General features: G+C 42.5%; 1 protein-coding gene and 1 long non-coding RNA gene across 3 annotated transcripts in view; both read right to left on the bottom strand.

The window, feature by feature from the left end:
• LOC113009661 (cAMP-regulated D2 protein) overlaps window positions 1-23,975 on the bottom strand; it is a 41,063-nt gene extending 17,088 nt beyond the window's left edge. Inside the window, exons 1-7 of the mRNA XM_026148113.2 lie at window positions 23,404-23,975; window positions 20,212-20,413; window positions 19,649-19,782; window positions 17,282-17,409; window positions 17,002-17,120; window positions 16,386-16,526; window positions 15,939-16,111 (exon numbers count right to left, since the gene is read on the bottom strand). Of these exons, the coding sequence (XP_026003898.1) occupies window positions 15,939-16,111; window positions 16,386-16,526; window positions 17,002-17,120; window positions 17,282-17,409; window positions 19,649-19,782; window positions 20,212-20,413; window positions 23,404-23,871 (1,365 nt within the window). The 5' untranslated portion in view covers window positions 23,872-23,975. The remainder of the gene's footprint in view (window positions 1-15,938; window positions 16,112-16,385; window positions 16,527-17,001; window positions 17,121-17,281; window positions 17,410-19,648; window positions 19,783-20,211; window positions 20,414-23,403) is intronic.
• Window positions 572-2,949, bottom strand: LOC145421470 (uncharacterized). 2 transcript variants are annotated; one of them, XR_013902834.1, is made up of 5 exons: window positions 2,698-2,949; window positions 2,511-2,604; window positions 2,355-2,417; window positions 2,200-2,262; window positions 572-2,082 (listed from the first exon to the last, which is right to left on the bottom strand). It is a non-coding gene; the product is annotated as an uncharacterized LOC145421470 (long non-coding RNA). The 2 variants fall into 2 exon arrangements; XR_013902833.1 differs by lacking the exon at window positions 2,698-2,949 and having other exon boundaries at window positions 2,511-2,663.
• Window positions 23,976-24,254: the final 279 nt, after the last annotated feature.

Genomic DNA, 24,254 nt, shown 5'->3' with positions numbered 1-24,254 from the left:
TGGCAATTTCTTGGATTCTCTATATGTGGTGCCACAGTGCATGCAATGTTTCATATTATCACAGGGGATCATGTTGTGTTTTAATTCAGGTAATTTGTGTTGTTGGTAACAGTGTTGTGATTTGCAGATGCGGTTACAGTCGCTGCATTTCACTGTGGGTCCCCTGTGATGTTGACAGAGTGTGTAACATGTGTTACATCTATGTTTACAGCTGTGCTGTAATGGTGTATTATATATACTGTAACAGAAATTACACACATAGGATCCCCCCAAAAAAGCGGTCGGGTTTAAAATCAGGTGGTAATGTTGATTATGGAGATACATCATCAACGTGTTAGGGTTTGGCTCTTCATGTGTGTAAAAACATTCCAGGCGTTTACGCCCTTCTGTGTGGTAATAGATTACAATCTTAATGTTGAAGTGCTTCTCAAATTTACCGACATCAGAGAATGATACTTGCTGTGTGTCGCATAGACCTACTTCAGCATGCATCTGTTTAGCTGTAGCAAGTTTTTCATGCTCAGAGGATGATGAGTTTAATGAATGTGCTATGCATAGGGAGAAGCACAAATTGTTGTTTGTGTTGTTTGGTGTGTATAAATGTCTGCCTTTCTTTGAGAGAATCTCATCATAAGGTATGTGCGCCAGTCTTAAGCGAGACCCGCCACTACTGTTCTGAGCTACCGTGACAATAAACTCTAATTCATCATCACCGATAGATTCATCATTACTCTGCATAACTTGTGCAATTTGATCGAGAAACAGCTCCGGATCATACCGATCATCAGCGTTTAAAACAGCCTGAACATCTGAAGCCAGCGAGGGGCCACGCAGGACCACGTTTAGAACACTGCCCTGTTGGGATCCCGCCACAGCTCTGTCTATCACATTAGCTAAGCACTCGCGCACTCGCGCCGGCACTTGTTCTGGATGATCGAGACTTATACCCCTAAAATCAAGGCGTTCACGCAATTCGCGAGCATTAAAATTAGGTATCTCTCTAATGTGTGACTGAGAGCGGCTGCCGGACCCAGACTGCACAACGGGCTCAATAACAACTGCAGTAGCTGCAGCAGAGGTGACCCGGCTAGATTGTGCATCAGACGCAAAATCACCAGCAGCACAAGCTATATGGTTAGCATCAGTAACAGCAACGGCCCGAGCAACACCTGCTGTACTATCACTATTATTAGCAACAATAGCCCCATCAGCAATAGCAGACGTAGGAACAGTCTGACAAGGATGTGTATCGGATGATGCTGCTGCACTACTAAGTCTTGCATGCAAAACTTGGCATTTGTTTACTATTTCCGCAGCCCACTGGTTATAAGCCTCAAAGTCAAACCATTTAGCTCGAGTGGAGGTACCATCATTGTGTTTGAATAATTTACGGGGTGGGTCCATGGTGTGGATTTTAAAAGTCAGCGATTTAAAAAGCGGGTACTAATGAGATCTAATAAACCCCAGGTACTGTTTATTGCCTGCCGGGTACTATTTAGACCACCAGCTATTTCATGCAAGTTGCCCTGTGCTGCTTCTTGATGTTGATTGAGTTTAGTGACTATTTCTTGTAAGCCCTCCTGTACTGCTTGTTGAAACTGGTTGAGTTTAACTGCTATTTCTTGCACATGCCTCTGTACTGCTTGTTGATGTTGGCTGAGTTTAGCATCGATCAAAGATAGGATATCATTTTTTGAAGCTATATGACTCTGTTCAGCAGGCTGAGAGTCTGGAAGCTTCATGTAAGCATCATACGCCGCTGATATTTGAGAGTCTGTTATGCCGCCTTCTTCGAAATCTATGTGTGAATCAACGCTATTTCTGACACATTCTGGGGGGGTGGGTATATGAACTAGATCAAAATCTGATATACTGTACTCAAAAACATCAGAGAAATCGCGAGGTAGCCACTCACTCGGGGGTGTTGCAGGTTCGCTGATGAAGATCGGTTCTGACTCTCCACTGTTGCACAAAGCTCCAGGTTTTTGTTGTTCTGGGAGGTCGATACTGCTTAAACATTCCAAAAACGTCTGGAATCGTACGGTGTCCTGATCATTATGAGGAGGGGTGCTGTTCTGCAGTCTGTGAAGATAGATAGACATGTGTTAAAACATTTTATACATGTACCCATTTCAAACTGAATAAGCATGTCTCCCTCTCTATCTCTTTTTTATCTAATTTATATATGCCTATGCTTACCTTGTAGTGTGCGTTATTCGGGATGGTCCTGCTTCTCCACACACCCGGTTCTCTGGCGTGGCTCTGTATGTGTAAAACGGTCAGTTTAGAACATTTGTAATTGTTTAAACCCCTTTAAAAAAAATACACAACTATACATCCCGTTGTATACACACCTGATGTAAGGTTGGGCTCTGTGGTAGCGGTGTCTGAATGTTTTCCTGCTCAGTTTGTTAACCCTGGAACAAACAAAAAAACGTTGTTACATAATTTAAAACAATCGCTAGTTTAAAACATACATACGTTTAAAAATCCAGTAATGCTGTACACACCTTGTGCCTGTTAGAGAACTAGTTCCAGCTGTAAAAGCGCCCGTTTCTAAAGAAAAGGGTCCTGGGCCGTTCTCCCGAACTCCTAAAAATTAAGCTTTTGTTTTAGGAAAAAAAATAGTTTGAATATCCTATAATATGTTAACATAACACTTTTTAAAAATCCAATAATAGGTTTTGTTTTACTTACCGTTTACGATGTCCATGTTATAAAGAACGATGTTAGTGTTGATGATCGCAAAGAAAATGGTGTGCTCTGCAGCGAATCTTGAGGCGTAAATGGCTCAGGGTATCGGGCTCTGAGCGTGTTTTTTTATATAGGGTGGGTGTTTCCAAAAAGAAAGGTATGTCTCCAATCAATTTAAATGAGACCCTACAGGGCTTTTGTCTTCTCAAGGAATTACAAAGGAGCCGATACTTCAGACAATAGGCGGGGTCGCCACCCGACTGGTACACCTGCCCCATTTACCTTGTCGAGGAATTACAAAAGAGCCAATACTGGCCACTTTAAACAATAGGTTGGGCCCTTGTTCGCATGGTACTCTCAACAACTAAGTGATACCCGCGGTGGGCTTTTACAATCCTGAACAAATTCAAACAATTAGCCAGCTGTTGAAAAGTTGGAGCGGGTCTGGGCGACTGGTTTTAGAAGTATCACTGTAGCGTTTATTTTCTAAAGGGCTGAATGTTATTTGCGACTATCTGTTGTGTTAAAAACTACTCTGAAACCATGAAACCACTTACAGAAGAAATGGCCCGTTTGATCCGTTTTTAAATAAATAAAATGCTTGCATCGGTGCAAGGTGTTGACACCGGAATCACAAAATGAGTGTATTTAAAAGACGATTAGTTTGAAAAGAGCGATACTGGCTGCTTTGGGGGAAAAGGTGACATTGTGTGCAGCGTGTTTTAGAAGTATCACTGTAGCGTTTATTTTCTAAAGGGCTGAATGTTATTTGCGACTATCTGTTGTGTTAAAAACTACTCTGAAACCATGAAACCACTTACAGAAGAAATGGCCCGTTTGATCCGTTTTTAAATAAATAAAATGCTTGCATCGGTGCAAGGTGTTGACACCGGAATCACAAAATGAGTGTATTTAAAAGACGATTAGTTTGAAAAGAGCGATACTGGCTGCTTATAGCATTTATTTTCTAAAGGACTGAATGCTATTTGTGACATTTACTGTGTTAAAAACTAGCTGGCTGGCTTTGTCTCACTCTTAGTTCAACATTCCGAAATCCCGATTTTTAAATAAAATGATCGCATCAACCCTGGAAAGAAACCCCAGTAGATGTGTAAAAACTAGTTAAATTAAAACTAGGGGTTTGATTAAATGAAACGCTTGTGAACATGCTGACATCGCCCATTCAGAAGAAATTCCCATTTGTACCATTTATAAAATAAAATGCATGCCTCACTGCAAGCTGAGACATTGTCAGATTTAGAAAATTAGTGTGATTAAAACACTATTACCAACACTTTTGACTAGAGCACACCCTCTTTGTTAAGGCGCACTGTGAACCAAAACAGCTTCCACTCCGCCAAGAATGAAACAAGAAACAAAGAATTGCTTTTAAGAACACATGCATAACTGAATGTTGCGATACACCTAAGTGAAAAAATAGTTTAATTAAAAACCCTATGGTTTGATTAAATTAAAACCCCGTTAAAAACACATAAACTCATATAACCCCTCTGATACCCTGTGGTATTTCCACACCTGAACACGCATGCGCACACACACACGAAACTGGTCAAATCAGTTTGGTTGGCCGCCATCTTGGACTAGTGCCATCGAATTACTGAACGCGCATGCGCACACGCACGAAACCGGTCAAACCGGTTCTCAAACCGGTTTGGTTGGCCGCCATATTGGACAGGTGCCATCGTATTACTACTAACACTACTCATCTCCATACAGTTTCCAGGCCTTGACATCTCTCCTAGGCCACAGCCACCAGGAAGCTCTTTCCACCACTTTCCTAAATGAGTTCTTCTCTTGGGAACCCTTAAGCCTAATGTTATCTGGAGATTCCAGAATGGTTGAGCTGGGCCACTTCCATTGTAAGCAGTCATGTAATGCTGGACCATTTGCTGATACTAGATTGTTTTTTCCTAATATCCCACCTTCTGTTTTACTATTAGTTCCACCTTTGTGGTTTTATTTCCTACATGTGACCACATGATGACATCTGGTAAATACCACTTCTGAGACCTAGAGTGTTCCACCCAGACCGATCCTCATCTTCTACCCCTGGAATAACTTGCCCTTGCCTCTTTTCAGTAAAGTTGATTGTGTTCAATATATTGTTCTGTGTCATGGCACCATTGGTGCCATGGAGATAATGTTTGGGGTTTTTTAACATCCTGATAAGGTTCCTTTTGGGAATTTGTTTTAGTAAGAGATGAAGACAAAAGACAGATAGCAAACAGCAATCTGCTTAAATGCCAAGCTTGGGAGTAAAAAATAGGTTATGGCTCTTTTTCATTCAGGTTGTTTGATAAAACATCTCAAGGTGCACCAGAGAGGAGAGGTGCAGCATCTACGTCAGAGCCCAAGTATGAGATTTTTCCAGTCATCAGTAGAAATCACACAGAAACAACACTACCCAAGTTGCATCACTCTGTATAAAGCACACTGCAGGACAGTCCAAGCTTTGGCCTCACTAGGCAAAGCTTTTTCAGCTTAGGCATGTCAGGTTTGCTCTTTCATCATGGTGCACCCCAAAAAGTACTGTTCACACTGTGCTGTAGGACAAAAACAAGCTCAAGACCAAACTCTGAACTCTAGCTTGCTGTGTGCCTCTCACTAACTTTAGAGCATTATAGACTAAACCTGGTTAAGGGTCAGCTTCCTGATTCTTGTCAGACTAGCTCACCAGACTTCAGAGAACTTTTTGATGTCTCTACTAGCTTATGACAATATTTATTTATTTATTGCATTTTGAGAGGTTGGCTAAGATACGACAGTGGTCTGCCTCTGGAGTAAGTACATTTGAACAGTTGGGGGAGCTTGTTTTGCTGGGCAGTTATGGTCCACTCTTCCTAAGTGGACCATAACTGCCCCCTAGGGGCAGGGATAGCTCAGTAGGTAAAGTGGTCGCCCCATGATCGGAAGGTCGGCGGTTCAAATCCACTTAACGGCTACCCTGAGGTACCCCTGAGCAAGGTACCGTCCCTACACACTGCTCCCCGGGCGCCTGCTTAGTGGGCTGCCCACTGCTTCACTGAGTGAATGGGTCAAATGCAGAGAAAAACAAGTAATTTCCCCATGGGGATCAATAAAGTATCCATTATTATTATTATTATTATTAAACGAGTAGCTACATACTTGAATGAGGAGAAAGTGAAAAATGCTTCTGATGCTGCAGTGTTGGCAGATGAGTTTACTTTGACAATCAAAGGAGGTTGTGGTTGGAAGCAGGGAGATTGTCTTGTTAGTTGGGAGAAAGGGCCAACAGAATGCAATTACTAAACAAGACTCTACCAGCGCAAATTGAAACTAAAGTAGGACATGCAATTACTGTTTAGGTGAAGGGCACTGGGAAAATGAGTGCCCTTTGTTGCAGGCTGAGGCTAAATCTGCACAGGGAACTCGTTCAGTGAAACATTGCCTTTGCAGTTTTGGCTGCCCCCATTGAAAGGAATAAGGTAATAGCTGCTGTGCAGGTTCACACTAGGTCTGCGATTACTCCTGGGATTATTCAAAGAAATCCACTGGATTTCCAGTTCACTGACCCAGGGTATAGACCATACGTATCTGCAGGTTTAGTCTCATTGGTGGGTCATGACCAGAAGATAGCTGTAAACATTCTTAGAGACAGAGGTGCTTTGGATTTATCATTTATTTATCCCAGTGTTGCCCTCAGAAATTGATACTGGTTGCTGTTCTAAAGTCCTGGGTATGAGTTGAAATGTAATGACTGTACCGTTACATCATCTGTTTTTGTCATTAGAGCTAGTACAGGGTGAAGTTGCTCTTGGCCACCATCGTTAAGCAGTATATCAACTCGGGCCGATCACCAAAACGGTCGCACGACTGAAAAATCAGCTCACAATGGGCCAAAAATCGCACAGTGTACGCCCAGCTTTAATGGGACATGCTTTCTGTCATCTCACATAAACTTAGAGCGGATGTCTTGAAGACGGCTCATGATTCCACTGCTGGACATTTAGGTGTTCAGAAAACTTATGACAGAGTCCTTTGCCATTTTTTTGGGCCAAAACTGAAAAAGTTCATTTCCTTGTTCATTAAAACAGGTCACATTTGTCAAGTGATTGGAAAGCCCAACCAAGCAATTGAGCACCTTTAGTCAAGTCAAGTCAAGTCAAGTCAAGTCAACTTTATTTGTCAATTCTGCCACATGTACAGGACATACAGAGAATAGAAATTTCGTTACTCTCAAACCCTAGATGAAATAGCAAATGAACATTTAAATATAAGAGAGTGATTAAAAAATGCAAATAAAATAATTAAAAAGTAAAAATTTAAATAATTACAATACCATTTTACGTATAACAAGAAAGCTATGCAATATACAATATACAATATAATGGGTAAATGACATTGAGTATAAACCAGGCAGAGTAGTGCAAATAAGCAAATAGTGCAAATGGAGATTTAGTAATATACGGTAAGAGATAGTGTAACAACAAAGTCTTATGAGGTAATGGCAGTCCAATGCTCCACAAAGTGACTGGTAACTGGTGCAGGCCAGTGAGTGAGTCAGAGTGTGTGTGTGTGTGTGTGTGTGTGACAGAGTTCAGTGAGACCGTGGAGGAGAGAGGGGAGAGGGGGCAGAATCGGGAGGGAGTTAAGCTTCCTGACAGCCTGATGGATGAAGCTGTCCTTCAGTCTGCTGGTCCTGGCCTGGAGACTCCGCAGTCTCCTCCCTGACGGCAGCAGCTTGAAGAAGCTTTGCATTGGGTGCGTGGGACCAGCCGCTATGCAAAGGGCTTTTTTAGTGAGACGGGTGCTGTAAATGTCCTGGAGGGAGGGGAGAGAGACACCAATGATCCTCTCTGCAGCTCTCACTATGCGTTGGAGGGTTCTATGACAGGACGCATTGCAGGCTCCAAACCACACAGTGATGCAGCTCGACAGGATGCTCTCGATGGTGCCTCTGTAGAAAGTGTACATGATGGGGGCTGGAGCTCCTGCTCTTCTTAGTTTGCGGAGAAAGAAGAGACGCTGCTGTGATTTCTTGGCCAGTGCTGTGGTGTTGGTGTTGTACGTCCAGGAGAGATCCTCTGTGATGTGCACACCCAAGAACTTGGTGCTGCTCACTCTCTCCACAGACGCTCCGTCAATGGTCAGAGGAGCATGTTGGGTGTGCTTTATGTCCCATCCATCCATCCATCCATTCGCTTCCGCTTATCCTTTTCAGGGTCGCGGGGGGCTGGAGCCTATCCCAGCTGTCATAGGGCGAAAGGTGGGGTACACCCTGGACAGGTCGCCAGTCTGTTGCAGAGCCAACACACAGGGACAGACAACCATTCACACTCGCATTCACTCACACATTCACACCTAGTGACAATTTGGATTAATCAATTAACCTATCCCCACAAGCTACATGTCTTTGGACGGTGGGAGGAAGCCGGAGTACCCGGAGGGAACCCACGCAAACACGGGAAGAACATGCAAACTCCACACAGAAAGACCCCGGCCTGATGGTGGAATTGAACTCAGGACCTTCTTGCTGTGCGGCAACAGTGCTAACCATCGTGCCACCGTGCTGCCCTACCTTTTGAGCATTTGCCGATTGATTGTGTGGGGCCGTTACCCAGGTGAAAGGCAGGAAATATGTACTTATTAACAGTGATGTGTTTAACTACTCGCTACGCAGCTGGTTACCCAATACCCAACATTACCAGAGAGCAGTGGTTAAAGCCCTGTCACAGGTTATCTCGGTTTTTGGTATCACAAAGATTGTTCAGAGTGACCGAGGGACAAATTTCACATCAAGTATGTTCACAGAAATATTGAAGCTCCTTCAGGTAAAACATGCCCAGTCCAATCCTTACCATCCACAAAGTCAGGGAGCTATCGAAAGGTTTCACCAAACCTTGAAGTCCTGTTGCGTGCTTATTGTACAGAAGTGGATCGTGACTGGAAGGAGGGACTGCCTACCAATAACTGTTGGACGTAGAAACCAAAACAATGAGGGACTGGCTCATGCTAGTGGTACGAGAAGTTACTCAGGCTGGGACTGGGTTCAGCCCAAATTAATTGGTTTGTGGTCACACTGTTCAGGGTCGACTAGCAGTTTTACAGGATGATTGGAAGACACTGCGGCAAGTGTCAGATCGAAATCATCTGGTTGCTACTCCCAACCACAGAAGGAAATCACTTTTTCATGCATACCTGTTAAAGCCTTATTATGTCTGTGCAAGTGGTGCAGAGGATGTTACACCAATGCGCGCCTGGCGATTCCATTTTACAGGGACATCTGAGTCACCCAGTAACTTGGTTGCTTTGTTGGGATTGTTGGCTACTACAGATAATTCTGTAAGAATTTTCCACTGTAGCTTCTAACCTTCTCGGCTACAAGCTTACGATTTTTTGGACGCCACCTTGTCAGGAAGGCTTTCAGGAAGTGAAAATTTTGATTTCCTCTGTACCTGCTCTAGCGGCTCCCTGCATGGATAAGCCACTCAAACTACAGGTAGATACTGGTATGGTGGGAGCCGAAGCTGTTCTGTTGCAGGAGGGGGAGGATGGAGTGGACCTTCCTGTCAGTTTTTTCTCCCAGAAGTTCAAATTATACCAAATGAACTACTCGATAGTGGAGAAGGGCGCATCGGCTTTAATATGGGCTCTACAACATTTTGAAGTGTATGTAGGGGCAGGGGGGAATCCTGTTTTAGTTTACACAGATCACAATCGCCTCACCTTCCTTCATTTTCTTCAGAATCCCCAGAATCCCAATCAGCGTTTGAGATGGTGCCTTTTCTTTCAGCCATATAATCTGGAAGTTTGACACATAAAGGGAGCAGACAATGTTTTGGCTGATGCATTATCAAGGGCTGTGTCCTAGTAATACAACTTCAAGTGTTGGCAAAATGTTAACTAACGTCATGGCTGTCTAAGCCCTATTTTTATGGGTGGGCGCGTGATGGCCTGGTAGCACTGTTTGGGCCCTTTTGTGTTCCCTCCCCGCAGCACTGGTCAGATCATTAATGATCTAACAGCACATGAGCGGTGGGAATGACCGGAGTATAAAAGCTAGATCCTGTAATCTCTCTGGCCTTCACTCTCTCTTTGGGAGGCTGCTCGCCAACCTCCAGACGCTTTTCTTTCCAAGCTCCTTGGACTACGATGACCTGGATGACCGAGAACCTTCACAGACATAAAAATCTGTACCACGTCATTTCTAGTAGTCTGACAGAAGCTGCCGCTTTACTGAAACTGCTCATAGTGATGGCAGCACTTCACACAGAGTCGATGAGCTTGTCAGTGATTCAGCTGAAATTCCCTCGCTTACAAAATCAAGTCTCATTTTTCCTTAGGACAGCAGAGGTGTTTATAATTCTGCCATAGCGAGACTTGTCACAGAGCTCATAGACTTGGTTAGTGGGGTTTTCAATGGGAACGAAGTTGATTATGTTAGTCGTATTGTTCAAAATGCACTCAGAAATACTGTGTTTGTCTAATGCAGAGAAAATGTATATACTCCATAAATATAAAAATTGTAGGACTAAAGCTGAGCTCTCCACATCTGCTTCCACTGTGACTGGTTTGCGCTGACCCCTGCGGGCCTCAGGAAAAGTGGCATTTATAGATAAGATAACTCTTTATTGTCATTGCACAGTCACACATAGTACAGTAGTACAATGAAATTGGAAAACTGTCCTACGTCGGCACTACATATAACACAACACGACACGATATGACACACCGCAACGCAACAAACAACACAACACAGTATATTAACTTATTATAAAGACACACAGTGTGTGTACGTGGAAGAGTAAGCTCCTGTTGTAATTTCACCAACTCCCTGCTGCAGAGTGAACTGCGACTGAATATTAAATATATCCAGCAGTGTCACCTCCTGACCGCCCTGGAGTTCCCTGGGGGAAGATACCTTCCATTCTGAATTGAAAAATGTGACAGAAACCTGCTGAAAGAAAGAAGAGTCCTGCACTGCCATGAACTTTATATTTGAAATGCTAACTCAGACCTGTAAAGTCTGAGGTGCATGGTTCACAGAGCATTTCACAATCTGACTTTGGGGTGAATTTGCTGGAAAAATCATTTCTGCTATTGAGTTAAGACACACCTGACTGCTTCAGACCAGCAAATCTTTTGCTTCAGTGCAGAAGTGGGCACAGATGCTAATGATCAACTAATGAAGTGCCTTTGATTATCAGCCTCTTGATTCCTATAGAAGCTGTAAGGTTGTACTTCATTTTCCTCATGTGTATAGCTAAGGAATATATGAGGTTTGCTGGTTTTATTGGTGTTTATGATTTAAATTCAAGCAATAAATGCATCTTTCTGAAAGGTAAAAATGTTTTGCATGATTTTCCTTGGGTGGGAAAAGGCAGCACATAACCACAAACACTCACATCTACACCTACAGCCTGTTTAGAACATCACCTGAGACGGCCACAGTGAAACATGAAGAACATGAAAACTCAACAAACACTGCTGGAAGATCAGAAATCCAAAACCTTCTAGCTGGCAACAGTGCTAACCTCTGTACACCATACTGAGACTGAAGTGTGGAACCAAGTCTTCCAAACATACGTTTGGACAGAAAAAGAAACTTTCCAGTTAGTAAAAACGCAGCAAACGCTAAACATTAGTGTCACACGTGTGAAAAACGCAGCTCAAAATGGCAAAACAAGACTGATGCCATGTCATCAGTATGCTTCTTTAATTTTGTGGCAATTATACCTCTAATAGTTCATTCTGAATTATTGCAAATATGATGATGGTTATTTATAAGGTAGAACATATATATTTTACTTTTCAGTAAGTCGAAGTTACCCCCATGGCTCAGTATCGTTTTGCTTCAAAGCCACAATTTTGGAAAACATGCTACCAGTAATGGTACTACTACATATTGCAAGATAAAAAGCTGGCTAGCTGCATGTTTAATCTCAATCTGGCACTTGTATTTATTGCAGTTTATCTTGATTTTTGGACAGATACATTCTGACTTTGGATATTTCATTTTTTGCTTTGTTTAGTCTTTCTGGAAATAGCTGGCGTTTTAACTGGAAAAATCTCCAGCATGTTTGCCAGCTAGTTCCTGACTTTATTTGCTCCCGACAGATAGTGCTGAGTATACCTCAGGCTATTTACTCTGGATTTATTAAAGCTCCCTCTCTGAAAGCAGCTACTTGAAAATGAGGTTGATGACATCAGTGAGACTAAACCATAGCTGTTGGACGTAGGAACCAAAACAATGATGTAAGTGATGCTAAAACACTCAGTGGGGAACTGCAAAGTCAACAGCTAATTCTCTGTGGGTCAGTCACAATGACTAACACTGCTCATATTACATGTAGCAAACGTATTACAGTTTTTAACATCAGTGATTATGACATTATTTAAGATTACACTCAGGTGACAGTTGTTTTTATATACTTAGTTTGAGCTGATGCAGTATAACACAGGCTGCAAGAGATTGTACCTTTATGGAGTTTACAATCTTATAATCATTTTGAAGGCCAATCAGAGTACGTCATTCTAAGAGATGTTTTTGTTATTCACTCTACTCGCATTAATACACACAGGGTGTCTTCCTCCAGTCATTGCTTCCTCCTCTGGAAGCCTGTCCTCTACTTCATCTGTGATTCCTCAGCTCGTCCCCCCTGTCATTGTAGATGTTCAGGAGAGACGAGTTGCTTCTTAGTGGAGCAGTCAAGCTGAATCTCAAGCAGACAACCTCCCTGACTCCAGGTGGTCCCAATGATTCACCCATACAAATGATGGAGGTGAGAAAAAAAATACTGAATGAGAGACAGTGGAGCTGTAGCTCCCTCTGTAGGCAGCGTTAAAGCATGTTGTTTGATTTCCACTGAAATCTGGAAGGTTACTTATAATGCCAAAGTTTGATGCGTGGTGAAATCTTCCTGTCTTTTCAGTCTGGTCATAAGGAAATGCAACATTTATTTCAAACCAACTTCAGCAGCAAGAGTTCAATTGTTTTCAGTTTCCCATCACTCATTACACACAGACAGGCGGCAGACAGTACAACACAGCTGGGTCCTCATTACACACCAAGCACTGGCCAGGAGGGTTATCGATCCATACGTGATGTCCTGCCTCACACAGCCACGCAATGAGTAGTTATTGATGCATGTGTGTGGCAGAGTGTGTGTGAGGATTTACTGTTCAGTCTGTGAGCAAGAGGAGGAATGGAACAGAACAAAACCTCTTCAGATGCAGCTCATTATGTAAATGCATCCTTTTTTTCTTTTACATAAGCTGTTTGACTTCTTGAACACAGACAGCGCATTAGGTTTGTAGAGATGTTCGGCTCTGCAGGTTCTTGCAAATTATTGGCTGAATGTAAAGCTCCCTGACACTTTCCTGACAGCCACCAGATAGAACAACGATAGAAACGAAGCCACAGCAAACGGAGGAATATTAATTATATGCAATTTGTCGGATCAAAAGCAGCATGCTTCAGAAACTTCCCCTTCTGTGAACTGAATATTTCTCTATTTCTGTGAACTCTTCTTCAAGTGTTAACCAGTGCACCCTGTAGCAGAGGAAATGCAAGCAAGGGACTCTAGATAATTAGCCTTTGGTCTCTTCAAAACTTTGTCTCTGGCAGGCAACCATAATTATTGTCATAATTTCAAGGTTGGCAATGGAGGCTAGGGGTTACACTTTTAATGAGTGAGGGAAAACATTTCCTCTTTATATAGGAACAGCAATAATAAATCACAGTAGCATGGCAGGAAAAATTCAAAACAGCTTCTTTAAAATACATTTCCCAGCAATGCTCGGATATTTGCACTGACCCCCGGTCCTGTGAAGAAGCACCCTTCACGAAGAAATGCAGGACAGCCTCACTGCACAGTCAGCTGTGACTGAATACTAAATAGGTGTCACCTCCTGACCCGCTCCCAGAGGCTGACACCTTACACTATTCATCAAAATCGCAGCCAGAATACTGCTCGGGGGTTTTCTCATTTTTCCCTCATCAAAATTAATGATAAACACAGCACACAAAGACGTTTATGCTAGCACATGCCAACATCAGACAATGTTGGTTTGCTTACCAACCATCATGTTAACCATTACAAATATCTGAAGCAATTTATCATAAAATTAGTGTCCGCTGGAAATTTAAGCAGTCATGAATAATTATTGATCTAAATCTGCTACTTCATGCTGCTGGTATGAAAAAAAAGACTACTACAAACAGCTGTAAGTGACACGTCTCCAAAGGTTGATTCTGTCCTGGCCTGACGAGGTGGCTCTTCTGTGTTGTGCCATCCGCTTCGCCAGAGGTTGTTTGGTTTCCCCAATGTATAAATCCTGGCAATCCTCCTGCACTTACCAGCGTACACTATGTTACTCTGTTTGTGTCGGGGGACCCGATCCTTGGGGTGGACCAATTTTTGGCGCAGCGTGTTTTGGGGTTTAAAAGCCACAGAGACCCGGTGTTTAGAAAAAATGCATCTCAACTGCTCCGATACTCCTGACATATATGGGATCACTACAGGTTTTTGCTTAGGCAGCGATTGTCCTTCTCTCCTGGATCGGCTGGAGCTTTCTTTAGGTGCCTGTCCAGCTTTGACAAAAGTCCAGCTGGGATAACCACAGTTACTCAGGGCCTTCTTGATGTTCTTCTGCCTCCCTGGCTGCTGTGTCCGTGGGGATGGTGTTTGCTCTGTGTTGTAGCGTCCTGATGACGCCCAGTTTGTGCTCCAGTGGATGATGAGAGTCAAACCTTAAATACTGACCCATATGCGTAGGTTTCCGGTACACGTCAGCTTTTAGATGTCCCCCATTACTGATGGAAATCTCACAGTCTAAGAAGGCTAACCTGCCACTTTTCATGGGGCCATTTATGTGATATAAGATTGGAAACCTGCAGTCAGCTGAGACTGAAGAAGTCGCCTGGATGAGTGACGAAATGTTTCTCCAACTGAAAACGCTACGTCCAGATGGACTTACCTGGATGATTGAGAATGCATCAAGACGATGTAAGTGACATGGATTTTCTCCACCTGTTAAGTATGAGTGTGTGAGATAGAGATCAAAACCATGAGAGCTGTTGAAAAAACTAACAAGCTAGCACAGAGAGGACCTACGCACCAACCAGCATGTTCAAACCAGAAATTGAACTTCTTTTACATGTGGACTACATTTGACCTGTTTTCAGTGTTAAACTGCACACCAGCCCTACCTATATAAAACTGAGGCTTAAAGTCAAACATTGCATCCTAATAATATGGCACCATACTGGCACTTTTAAATATTTGCCAGTATGGTGCACTTTATATATTTAAAGTGGTAAAAGGTGTAAATTTTGATCATTTAGATTATTTCTTTTTTTTTCTTTTTTGCATATATAAATATTAGACAAAGATAGTGGGTTGTATGGAAGCCCCAAACGCAATTTCATTGTTCTTGACAATGACAATAAATAAATACTACTACTACTACTACTAAATACAAAATGTACTTTTTAAATGATGATTTCGTTTAATGAGGGATAGAAGCTATCTAAAGTCATACGTGAGAAAGTAAAAAATCTCAAAGAAACACCACCATCATGCCATATTTTGAGGAAACTTGAGAATAGATGAGAAAAACATTCTGGAAAAGTTTACAAGGTCGTTGGGAGGAAAACTTTGAACAGTGGTGAAGTTCTCTCCAAAATGACTCCAAGCACAAACACAACTCATCCAGGAGACCACAAAAGAACTGAGAACAACATCTAAACAACTGCAGTTTTCTGTTGTCTCAGTTAAGGTCAAAGTGTTCATCATTTACAATCAGAAAGCGACTTGGCAGAAATGGCATCTGTGTTCTAAGACGAAAATCACTGCTTACTAAAAAGAACAATAAAAGCTCAACTCACATTTGCTAAAAACTGATGATCCCCAAGACTTTGTGAAAATATTTTCTGGGTTGATGGGACAAAAATGAACTTTTGTTCAAGTTTTGTGTCCAGTAATCTCTGGCATTTCATTAAAAAAATATCAAATAGTCAAACATGGTGGTGGTAGTGTGATGATCGGGGCTGCTACAAGACAAGACTCTCTGCCAGAAAGTGCTGAAGGAAATGCCAAAATGCTTTAGCAGGGCTTTAAACGGGTCATTCAAGTTTGAAAACGTCTGCAAAATTCTGCAAAACAAAAGCAGGCCGAAATTCCTCCCCAGCCATGTGAAAGACTCTTTTCCAATTTAAGAGCAATACTAACACTAAAAAGACGGTATTAAACTCCTCTTACCTGAGCCAGCATATTTCTGTGGTCAGCATCCCTGTACAGGGGCAGGTACTTGTGTAGGATCTGTAGGGTGTGTTGTTTAAAGATGGCTGTGATGTACACGGTGCACTCCACTGTGGAGACTGGCTTGTTGAAGACCCCATACGCAAACAGAACCCCCTCCTCGGACGTTGTACCTGCAGGACAGAAAACAACATTACTCTAAAGAAACAAGTAGATGTCTGTGTTGCCTGTGGACTTGCTGTGATTCTTCTGCCCAATGGCTTTTCTGATTGTCTCTGTACTTAAAAATCAAACATTGCCTTCAGCTTTGTCATGATGTCGGAATTTTCATATCAAATAGTTGTATAACAAGAACCAGTGGGAGTTAAGCAGAAAGCTGAGAGAATAAAATATAAATCCTGAATAATAACAGTAATAATACAATGTGGTTTCTCTTATTGCTCTTACCCAGCAGTATTGGCTTTTCTTTCTGCCAGTGCCCCTTTTGAAAGGCAGTGACAGCCTGCTCTTTGATTAACTCCCCATCGATATACGGACCCCACGTCTCAAAAACCTCCAGAAACCTGAATGGGTTCAAAATCTTGGAACCTGGGATCAAAAACAGATTGGCAAGTTAAAACACAGAGGGAGAAAAGTATATTAAGCAATGCATCGTATGCAGTGTTATAAAAACTCAAAAGCCTATTAATGTGATTTGTTTGTCTAAGGAAGGGAGCTAAACTTCTTCTCCAGAGTGCATTTTCCTGCCTCAATTATAAGCTATAACCGTGAGTTCATCCATCCTGAAAACTGCTGTCGATGATGTAATCACAGTGATACAGATCAATAACAATGTCGGGCCTGCAGATATATCAAATTTATTCCTTGCTGTTAGACAGTAAAATTACTCTAATTGCCCCTTTAGAGGCTCATTGTTCAGTCATAATGATTTTGTTTACAAGTATCTCACTATGAACATGTTTTTCACAGTCATTTGCAGACAAATATACTATATCCTGCTTCCTTATGTAATATGTGGGCAGCAATGAGTGTTGCTCTAAATCTGGGGTTTGTGGCGTCCTACTTGTTTTCATCTGGGCGGCCAGGATGGCCTGCGGAGTGAGAGACAGCAGGCAGACAAAGTCGCTCACAGAGCAGTTCGTCTGTTTAGCAAAGCCTTTTCCCAGTTTCAGGGCATCATGTCTGGGAAAGATGTGCAGAAAAAAAGAAAATTACATTTCAGCTTGAAGTCATCCTGAAATGTGATCAAGATCTTTCACGTAATATAATGCTCAGCTTTAAATCAAAGCATGCATCTATCTCACATCCATGCCCAGTATTGCCCTGAGCTGTTAGTTCCTCACCTGGTCTTCAGAGGGATGGAGAAGGGCAGGCTCTGCAGGATGGCCTGGTTAAACAGAGGCTTGCTGCTTTGGATCATCAGGTGAAGGCTTACCGACTGAGCGCCTGCACTCTCCCCAAATACTGTGACCTGATTTTAAAAAAATGTCGCTACTTAAAATTCTTTAACTTAATTTCTGTTAATATTGCAAAAAATATTAATTTCATATCAAACAAAATACAAACAGAACAATGAAAGTTAGGCTTAGTAAATGTACGACATCTACATCCAGGTGATCGTAGTCTAAGGAGCTTGGAAAGAAAAGCAAGTTTGCTTCTTCAAGGAAACTTTGTAATTTGGAGTTGGCTTGACCTGAGAAAGGTGTCATGGTCCTGGGCCGGGTTGGCCCAGTATTCTTAGTTCTCTTGTATTTTTGTATTCAGTTCCCTGTTTAGGTTCTGTTTCCTGAGTTGCCCTGTTATGATGTTCCCTGTGTGCTTTCCCTTTGTGACTCTCACCCCCTGTGTGCCCCTCTATGTATTCATGAGCCCTTGTCCCCTTTCGTGTTTTATTCCATGTTTTCCCCAGCCTGTTATGTCTGTGTTCTCCCCGTGCTCTCTCTCCTCCTGTCTGAACCTCTGTACTTCCTGTTTGACTCTGCCCGTCTCCCGTCAGTGTTATGTTCACCCCGCCCTGTCTCGTTATGGTTATCTGTGTCAGCTGTGTTCCCCGTGTGTTCCCACTTTCCTCGTTAACCCTCTGTGTATTTCTGTCTGCGTCTCCCTCTGTTCGGCGTCGCGTTCTCCCTCATGTTGTGTGGATCTTCCTGTGTCTACCTGAGAGTGTTAGTTTACTTTTCCCAGTTTAGTTTTGTATTTCCTGTGTTCTGCCGTGCCAGCATTAAAGCTGTGTTTCTCGAGTTCATCCCCGTGTCTGTGAGTTTTGCATTTGGGTCCCCCTCCTGCTTGCCACACAGCGATCCATGACAATCAGGGTGTAACAGAAATAACCTGTTCCTTACCAGGTAATAAAATAAGCTCAGATGAGCAACAAAAGAGGACATATTATACCATGTCATTATTTATTTAACAAAAATTAAATTAAGCCAAAATGTAGAAGACGTTTGTGAAAAACTGAGCATGCCCATAGAAAGTGAAATTATAAAGTAGACCGGTGCTGATAATCAAATGCACCAAACTGCATCAAACTGTTCATCAGCAAAAAACTTCTGCTATAAGAGCAGAGGTTCTGGCGCTTTGCTGGTCTGGATAATTCAGGTATAAACAGCATCAACAATAGTGGGCCACAAACATTGCCCTACAGGCCTCAGTTAGCATGGTAAATATGATAATGATAAAGGAATATAAGAGTTGCAAGGAGAAAGTCTCTTTTCACTAAAAAGAACATGGTTGCATGGCTAAGTATTGGAAGGTTGCATCTGAAAAAGAAACACAAGAATTCTGGATCAACGTCCTTTGGACAGATGAGACCAAAGTGCAGATATTTGGCTATAATGGACATTGACATGTTTGTTTGTTTGTTTTTGCCAAACAAAACAAAACACAGCATATCAGCATAAAAACCTCAAACAAAATGTCAAGCACGGTGGTAGAGAGGTGATGATTTGGGCTTATTCTGCAGACACATTATTGAGTCAACTTTCCTGTTTACCAAAGTATTCTAGAGAAAAGTGAGTCTGACAGCTAAAGCTTGGCCTCGGTCTTACAAGAGGACAATTATCCCAACCACACCAGCAGGTATACAACAGAATGACAGAAAAAGGTAAGAATTGTGATGTCAGATGATGTCACTGAAAGCAGATCTCCTTAAAATGGCCATCTAAGGGCACCTGAATGCTGTTCCAATCTGTTGTTTGTGAAGGGCAACAAATCACAACAAAGTTGGATTAAAAGAAAAGTGGAAGAGGTTCAAATAGCATGCTTTAAGTAGAAGGTTAATTAAGATGCTGCATTTGACAGGAGATAAACAAAAATGACTTTAAACTGTAAAAGTTACTCTAGCAAAGTCCAAGAATTAAATATGGAAATAGCATGAAACTTTTGGTCTAAACCAAACCAAGTGAGTTATCAAATTTGGAAATGTGTTTCCTTTTTTTTCCCTCTGAGATTATACTTTTCTTTAAATGTTTATACTTTATGAATTTGAGAAAATATGTCGGAGCTTCTGAGCATAAAGTTTACAATGAGTATCTTTAACTGTTGGAAGCAACTGCTTCACTATTTTCCCCACTGTGGTCATTCTCTCAGTATTTTCCCCTTTTTCTTCTTTTGTCCTGTTTTCTTACAATGTTTATTCCCACCTTATTAATAAATGCCTCATTTTAAAATAATTATCTTAGGTGTGTGTGTGTGTCTGTGTGCTTGCTTGCCTTGGCGGGATCCCCTCCAAACACAGCAATGTTCTGTTGGACCCAAAGAAGAGCTGCCTGTTGGTCCAGGATCCCATAATTCCCTGCAGCTGATGTGTGAGGATCTTTTCCCGACACAAGGAACCCAAATGCACCTTTAATGATGCAGGATTTCACATGATCAACAAGACGTAATTGACTCAGGCAAGACATTCATTTCCTCCGAGCTCCAAATTACTGTTCACATATCAGAGCTCCTGTTTTCAGTCTTGCAGGAAAGCAGAGTAATTACCAACAGGCTCAGCCATTTTAAAGTGGCACACAAGCATTATTCAGGCTCGTACTGTCTCACACACACAGACGCACACATGCTCTCTATAATAAGTAAATTCTTATTTTCACTAAGTGATTCCACGAGTTTCTTGTTGTTGCCTTTGAGACGTCCACTGCTAAAGTTCATCTGAATTTTATCCCTGTGTGCACAGTGAAATCTGACGTGGGATCATAGAGTGACACAGGCACTGAGATTCAAATACACAGGCTGTTACACACTAATGGGTCCATTTAAACGTAATCCTTCTTACCCAGTCGGTACTCCAGGCTTACAACAACACTGTGGGTGAAGTTACTAATGAAACGTCCATCATACAGAGGCTTGGAGGCAGAACCAGCAATGAAATCTCCACCATGGATCCAAACCATGACAGGCAGGTGGCTCTGCAGAGGAGAGCTCAAGTCCACATCCAGTGGTACAAAGATGTTGAGGTAGAGACAATCCTCACTGACCTTTTTGGAGACATTAGAGGATGCAGGTCATTCAATTTTTCACTTTTTGTTGTCACTTTTATCTTGTTTTGTTTTTTTCTTTTGAATTTAATACTTCTGGCCGTGTGTGACATGGATACATGGATACACGGATACATGGATACGAGTTAGGAGGCAATTGCCAGCCAGGTGAAAGGTAAAAACTGCAGATAGAATATAAATTATTTATTTAGTGTTTATGGTACAAACTAATTAGTAGGCTCACACAGCAGGTTTCTTATACTTCTTACACCTTATTTAGGACTGAATAAGGACATTTGTCCCCTTTGAGCACCGTCTCTTGGTTAGTGTACTCAGTTTGCTTACTCACATTTTCTGAATTAATTTTATTGATATTGTTTGTTAGTTGTTTTTAATAAAGTTGAATTTCTCAGAGGTTAGGTAGTCCCAGTGCTGCATATACGAGTGCTTGGATTCTCCACTTTTTGTTAAATGTTCTGGTTCTTATATGATGTTTTCTTACTTTACTGGAGCACTCAAAGCATTTTATATAACATACTTTATTTACCCATTTACACACATTCGTACTCCAACTGTGCAACAGCTTGGGGTTAGTATCTTGGTTGGTGGTTGGTGATCTCAGCCAGATCGAACCACCAACCTTCCAATTATTGGATGAGCAGCTCTACCTCCTGAGCTGCAGACTGTTCATCGCCTCAGTTATCTGCTGTCATTTTACCGACATACATTCTGCAGTTATTTTAAGTGGCTGGCACTTTTTTTTGTTGTTGTTATGTTTTTAAATCATATTTAGACAGAAAGTTGATTCAGAAAGCTTATTGTATTAGTGTAAGGACATAGTTCTTATTTATATACACAGATATTGTTAATAGTCTTGGTAGGTTTGCCGGTTTAAACAAACAGATGGATAACTGGAGCATGTTGTTAAAAACTCTTAATATCGCTAACTTAAATTACATTTGGATTTTGACTACGTTTCTACTCACACAAGACTATTATCAGCTGTCCTTTTTTTTTTTTTTTTTTTTTTTTTCTAAATGACATCAGAAACAGCAGTATGCGACATTACGTGATGGCAGAGCTTCAGTTCATCCTTTGTCTTTTTTTTTTTTTTTTTTTAATAAATAGGACAGGGGGAATGAATGAGAGAGAGAGGGGGAGAGAAAGAAAGAAAACCAAAGGGGAGAAGAGACGGTGAGAAGGGGGGGGAAGAGAGACAAAAAAAAAACAACTCCTGGGTCACCTGTATGGAGAAAAAAAACAAACAAACAAACAAACAAAAACAAACAGAGGAGACAGCAAACAACAAAGAGCAACATAATAATAGAGAAAACAAAGCACCATACCATCACAATAAACTAGCTAGTCATAGATATCAGTATTTACTAAGTAATAAACGATATTGTGCAGCACGCAAGATAGACAGCGCACAGTGTGCTTTGAGGCAGCAGCCAAGAAAGCTTTAGTCCGCGTCTGTGAATACCCATGTGTGCATACCTGTGTGGATCAGCATGCTTGCATTCCAAAGGTTTCTCCATGTAACGATCTGCTAGGGAGTGTGGGGGGGCCACAGCCCCGTCCTCCAGGGTGTGAAGCGGGTATGGAGGAGATCAAAACTCCAGACATCCAGAGGCCCCCAGAACACAAGAGACCATGGAAGACCAACAGAGGGGCAGCCGCGCCACTGTTCCAGTAAGAGCTGAGGAGAGTCCCAGATGAGGGCTCGCCCAGCAGCCGCGGAGCAGAAGTCAGGGGGAGTTGCAGTGACGCGCCCGTGAGCTCCGCCGGCCCCCAGCTGCGCCTGAGTGACCGAGCCCCAGGCCGAGAGGCCGGGGGCACCCCACCTCCAAAGGGGCCCGAGCGAGCCCCAGGCCCCAGGCCCCGACAAGCGGCCGCCAAGGAGTGAGCCAGTGTGTACCCGGACGCCCACCCCCAGACACAAAGAACCACCAACACACCGACACCTGAGGGAGTCCGCCACCGGCAGGGGAAGTGGTGGTGGGTGGAGATAGGCCTCCAAACCTTGGAGCTGTCCTTATTATCAGCTGTCCTTAAAAATCTGGCATACAGCAAAGTAGCATAACTGCTCTCCCTCATTGTAAATAACTGTACTAGTTTGGAAATTGTATTCTGTAAATACAATTTAAATATATAAAAAACAAATATACATAGGTTTTTATTTATAGATATTTGTCACTTTGAGAATCTTTTTGCTAAATATAATTTATTAACAATGGCCTCATAAAGTGACGCCGCTCCATGTGACGTGAGCCTTACAACATGGACTCTAACGACTTTCACTGGGCTGGATTGTTCACTTTTACTATAATGAAATTGGTTTCATCTCTAAGTGCAGAATTTAGCATCCATGGCTTCATCACACTGTCAGTGGCAGCTCTTTTGATCCACCTGCTGCATCTAACCAGTCTAATTGAACTGGATATGAAATATCTTTGACATGTGAAAGTTTGCGTGCACTAAGCCTATGCAAATTAAAATTTCAGTGTTATACTGTTAGTGTCATTTTATGATAATTAGCATGTCAGCACATTACGGGCGACCGTGGCTCAGGGGGTTGGGAATCGCATCTGTAACCGGAAGGTCGCCGGTTCGATCCCTGGGCTCTCTGTCCTGGTCGTTGTGTCCTTGGGCAAGACACTTTACCCTACTTGCCTACTGGTGTTGGCCAGAGGGGCCGATGGCGCGATATGGCAGCCTCGCTTCTGTCAGTCTGCCCCAGGGCAGCTGTGGCTACAACTGTAGCTGCCTCCAGCAGTGTGTGAATGTGAGAGTGAATGAATAGTGGTATTGTAAAGCGCTTTGGGTGCCTTGAAAAGCGCTGTATAAATCCAATCCATTATTATTATTAATCACAACAGCTATGTATTATCACAAAGCAGCAGAACAGAAGCAATTAAAATAACCACATTAAAGTGATATAAAAACATCGTAGCAGGATATAAAGAAATACAAGGTTGTAATACACCTACACTCTTAGGGCACTCCTCAGTGATAGCTTTACTGCAGAATTGCATACATGCGGCCCTGGGAAAGGAGGCATCATAAACCCCGTGCCAAGGACTCACAGGTCTGGGGGGCTTCCAGCGGTAAGCCCCAACAGGAGGACTTGCGTACGGAACACCATAGAATACATGGGCCTTATCCACAGTAATCCCCTTGATCTGGCCATCTTTGGTTATCACCACTGGTCCAGCAGCCCCATCTGTATCCTGAGTGACAGGTTTGTCCTTGGTTTGCTGTATGATTGCAGGGTCCCCCGGGCGTCCCAGCTCCTCGACGGAGTTTATCTCAAAGTCTCGGTTGATGATGAACGGCTCGGGGTAGACATTTCTCAAAAAGCTGACAAGGTCGATGTCATCATCATTTTTTGTAACTCCTCCAGAGGAAAGCTCTAAACTCAGTGTGCACAGCAGCAGCAAACAGTGCCAGTTCTCCATATTGTGATAGAATACTCTTAATACTTCCCCAGACCAGCTGCCTGGATCATGATTTGACTTGACTTATGGCTGCGGCCCTCATACGCCTGAAACTCTCTGCACACTCTGCATGCTTGTGACTCCAATTTGCCTGGTTCCTTATTAAGATTAAACAGACAAAAGCTGCTCTGTCTTACTGTTGAGTGCTGTCCAGTAGACTCTGAACAGCTGGATGCAGACTCTGCGGTGCAGGACCACTAATAGAGGACGAGTCGTCTTTCCTTTGCTTAATGTAATCGCAGTCACGCACAAATGGTAAACAGGGATGAGCCAAGCAGTGGGCTCCATGAACGCCGGTTTCTGTGCTTATATAAAAATCTGTTTCTCCTTTACCATTCAGACTT

Source organism: Astatotilapia calliptera, chromosome 17, assembly GCF_964374335.1.
Source record: "Astatotilapia calliptera chromosome 17, fAstCal68.1, whole genome shotgun sequence".
Lineage (NCBI taxonomy): Eukaryota > Metazoa > Chordata > Actinopteri > Cichliformes > Cichlidae > Astatotilapia > Astatotilapia calliptera.
Note: the sequence above shows the minus strand (reverse complement) of the source record. Positions and strands in the feature narration are given on the sequence as shown.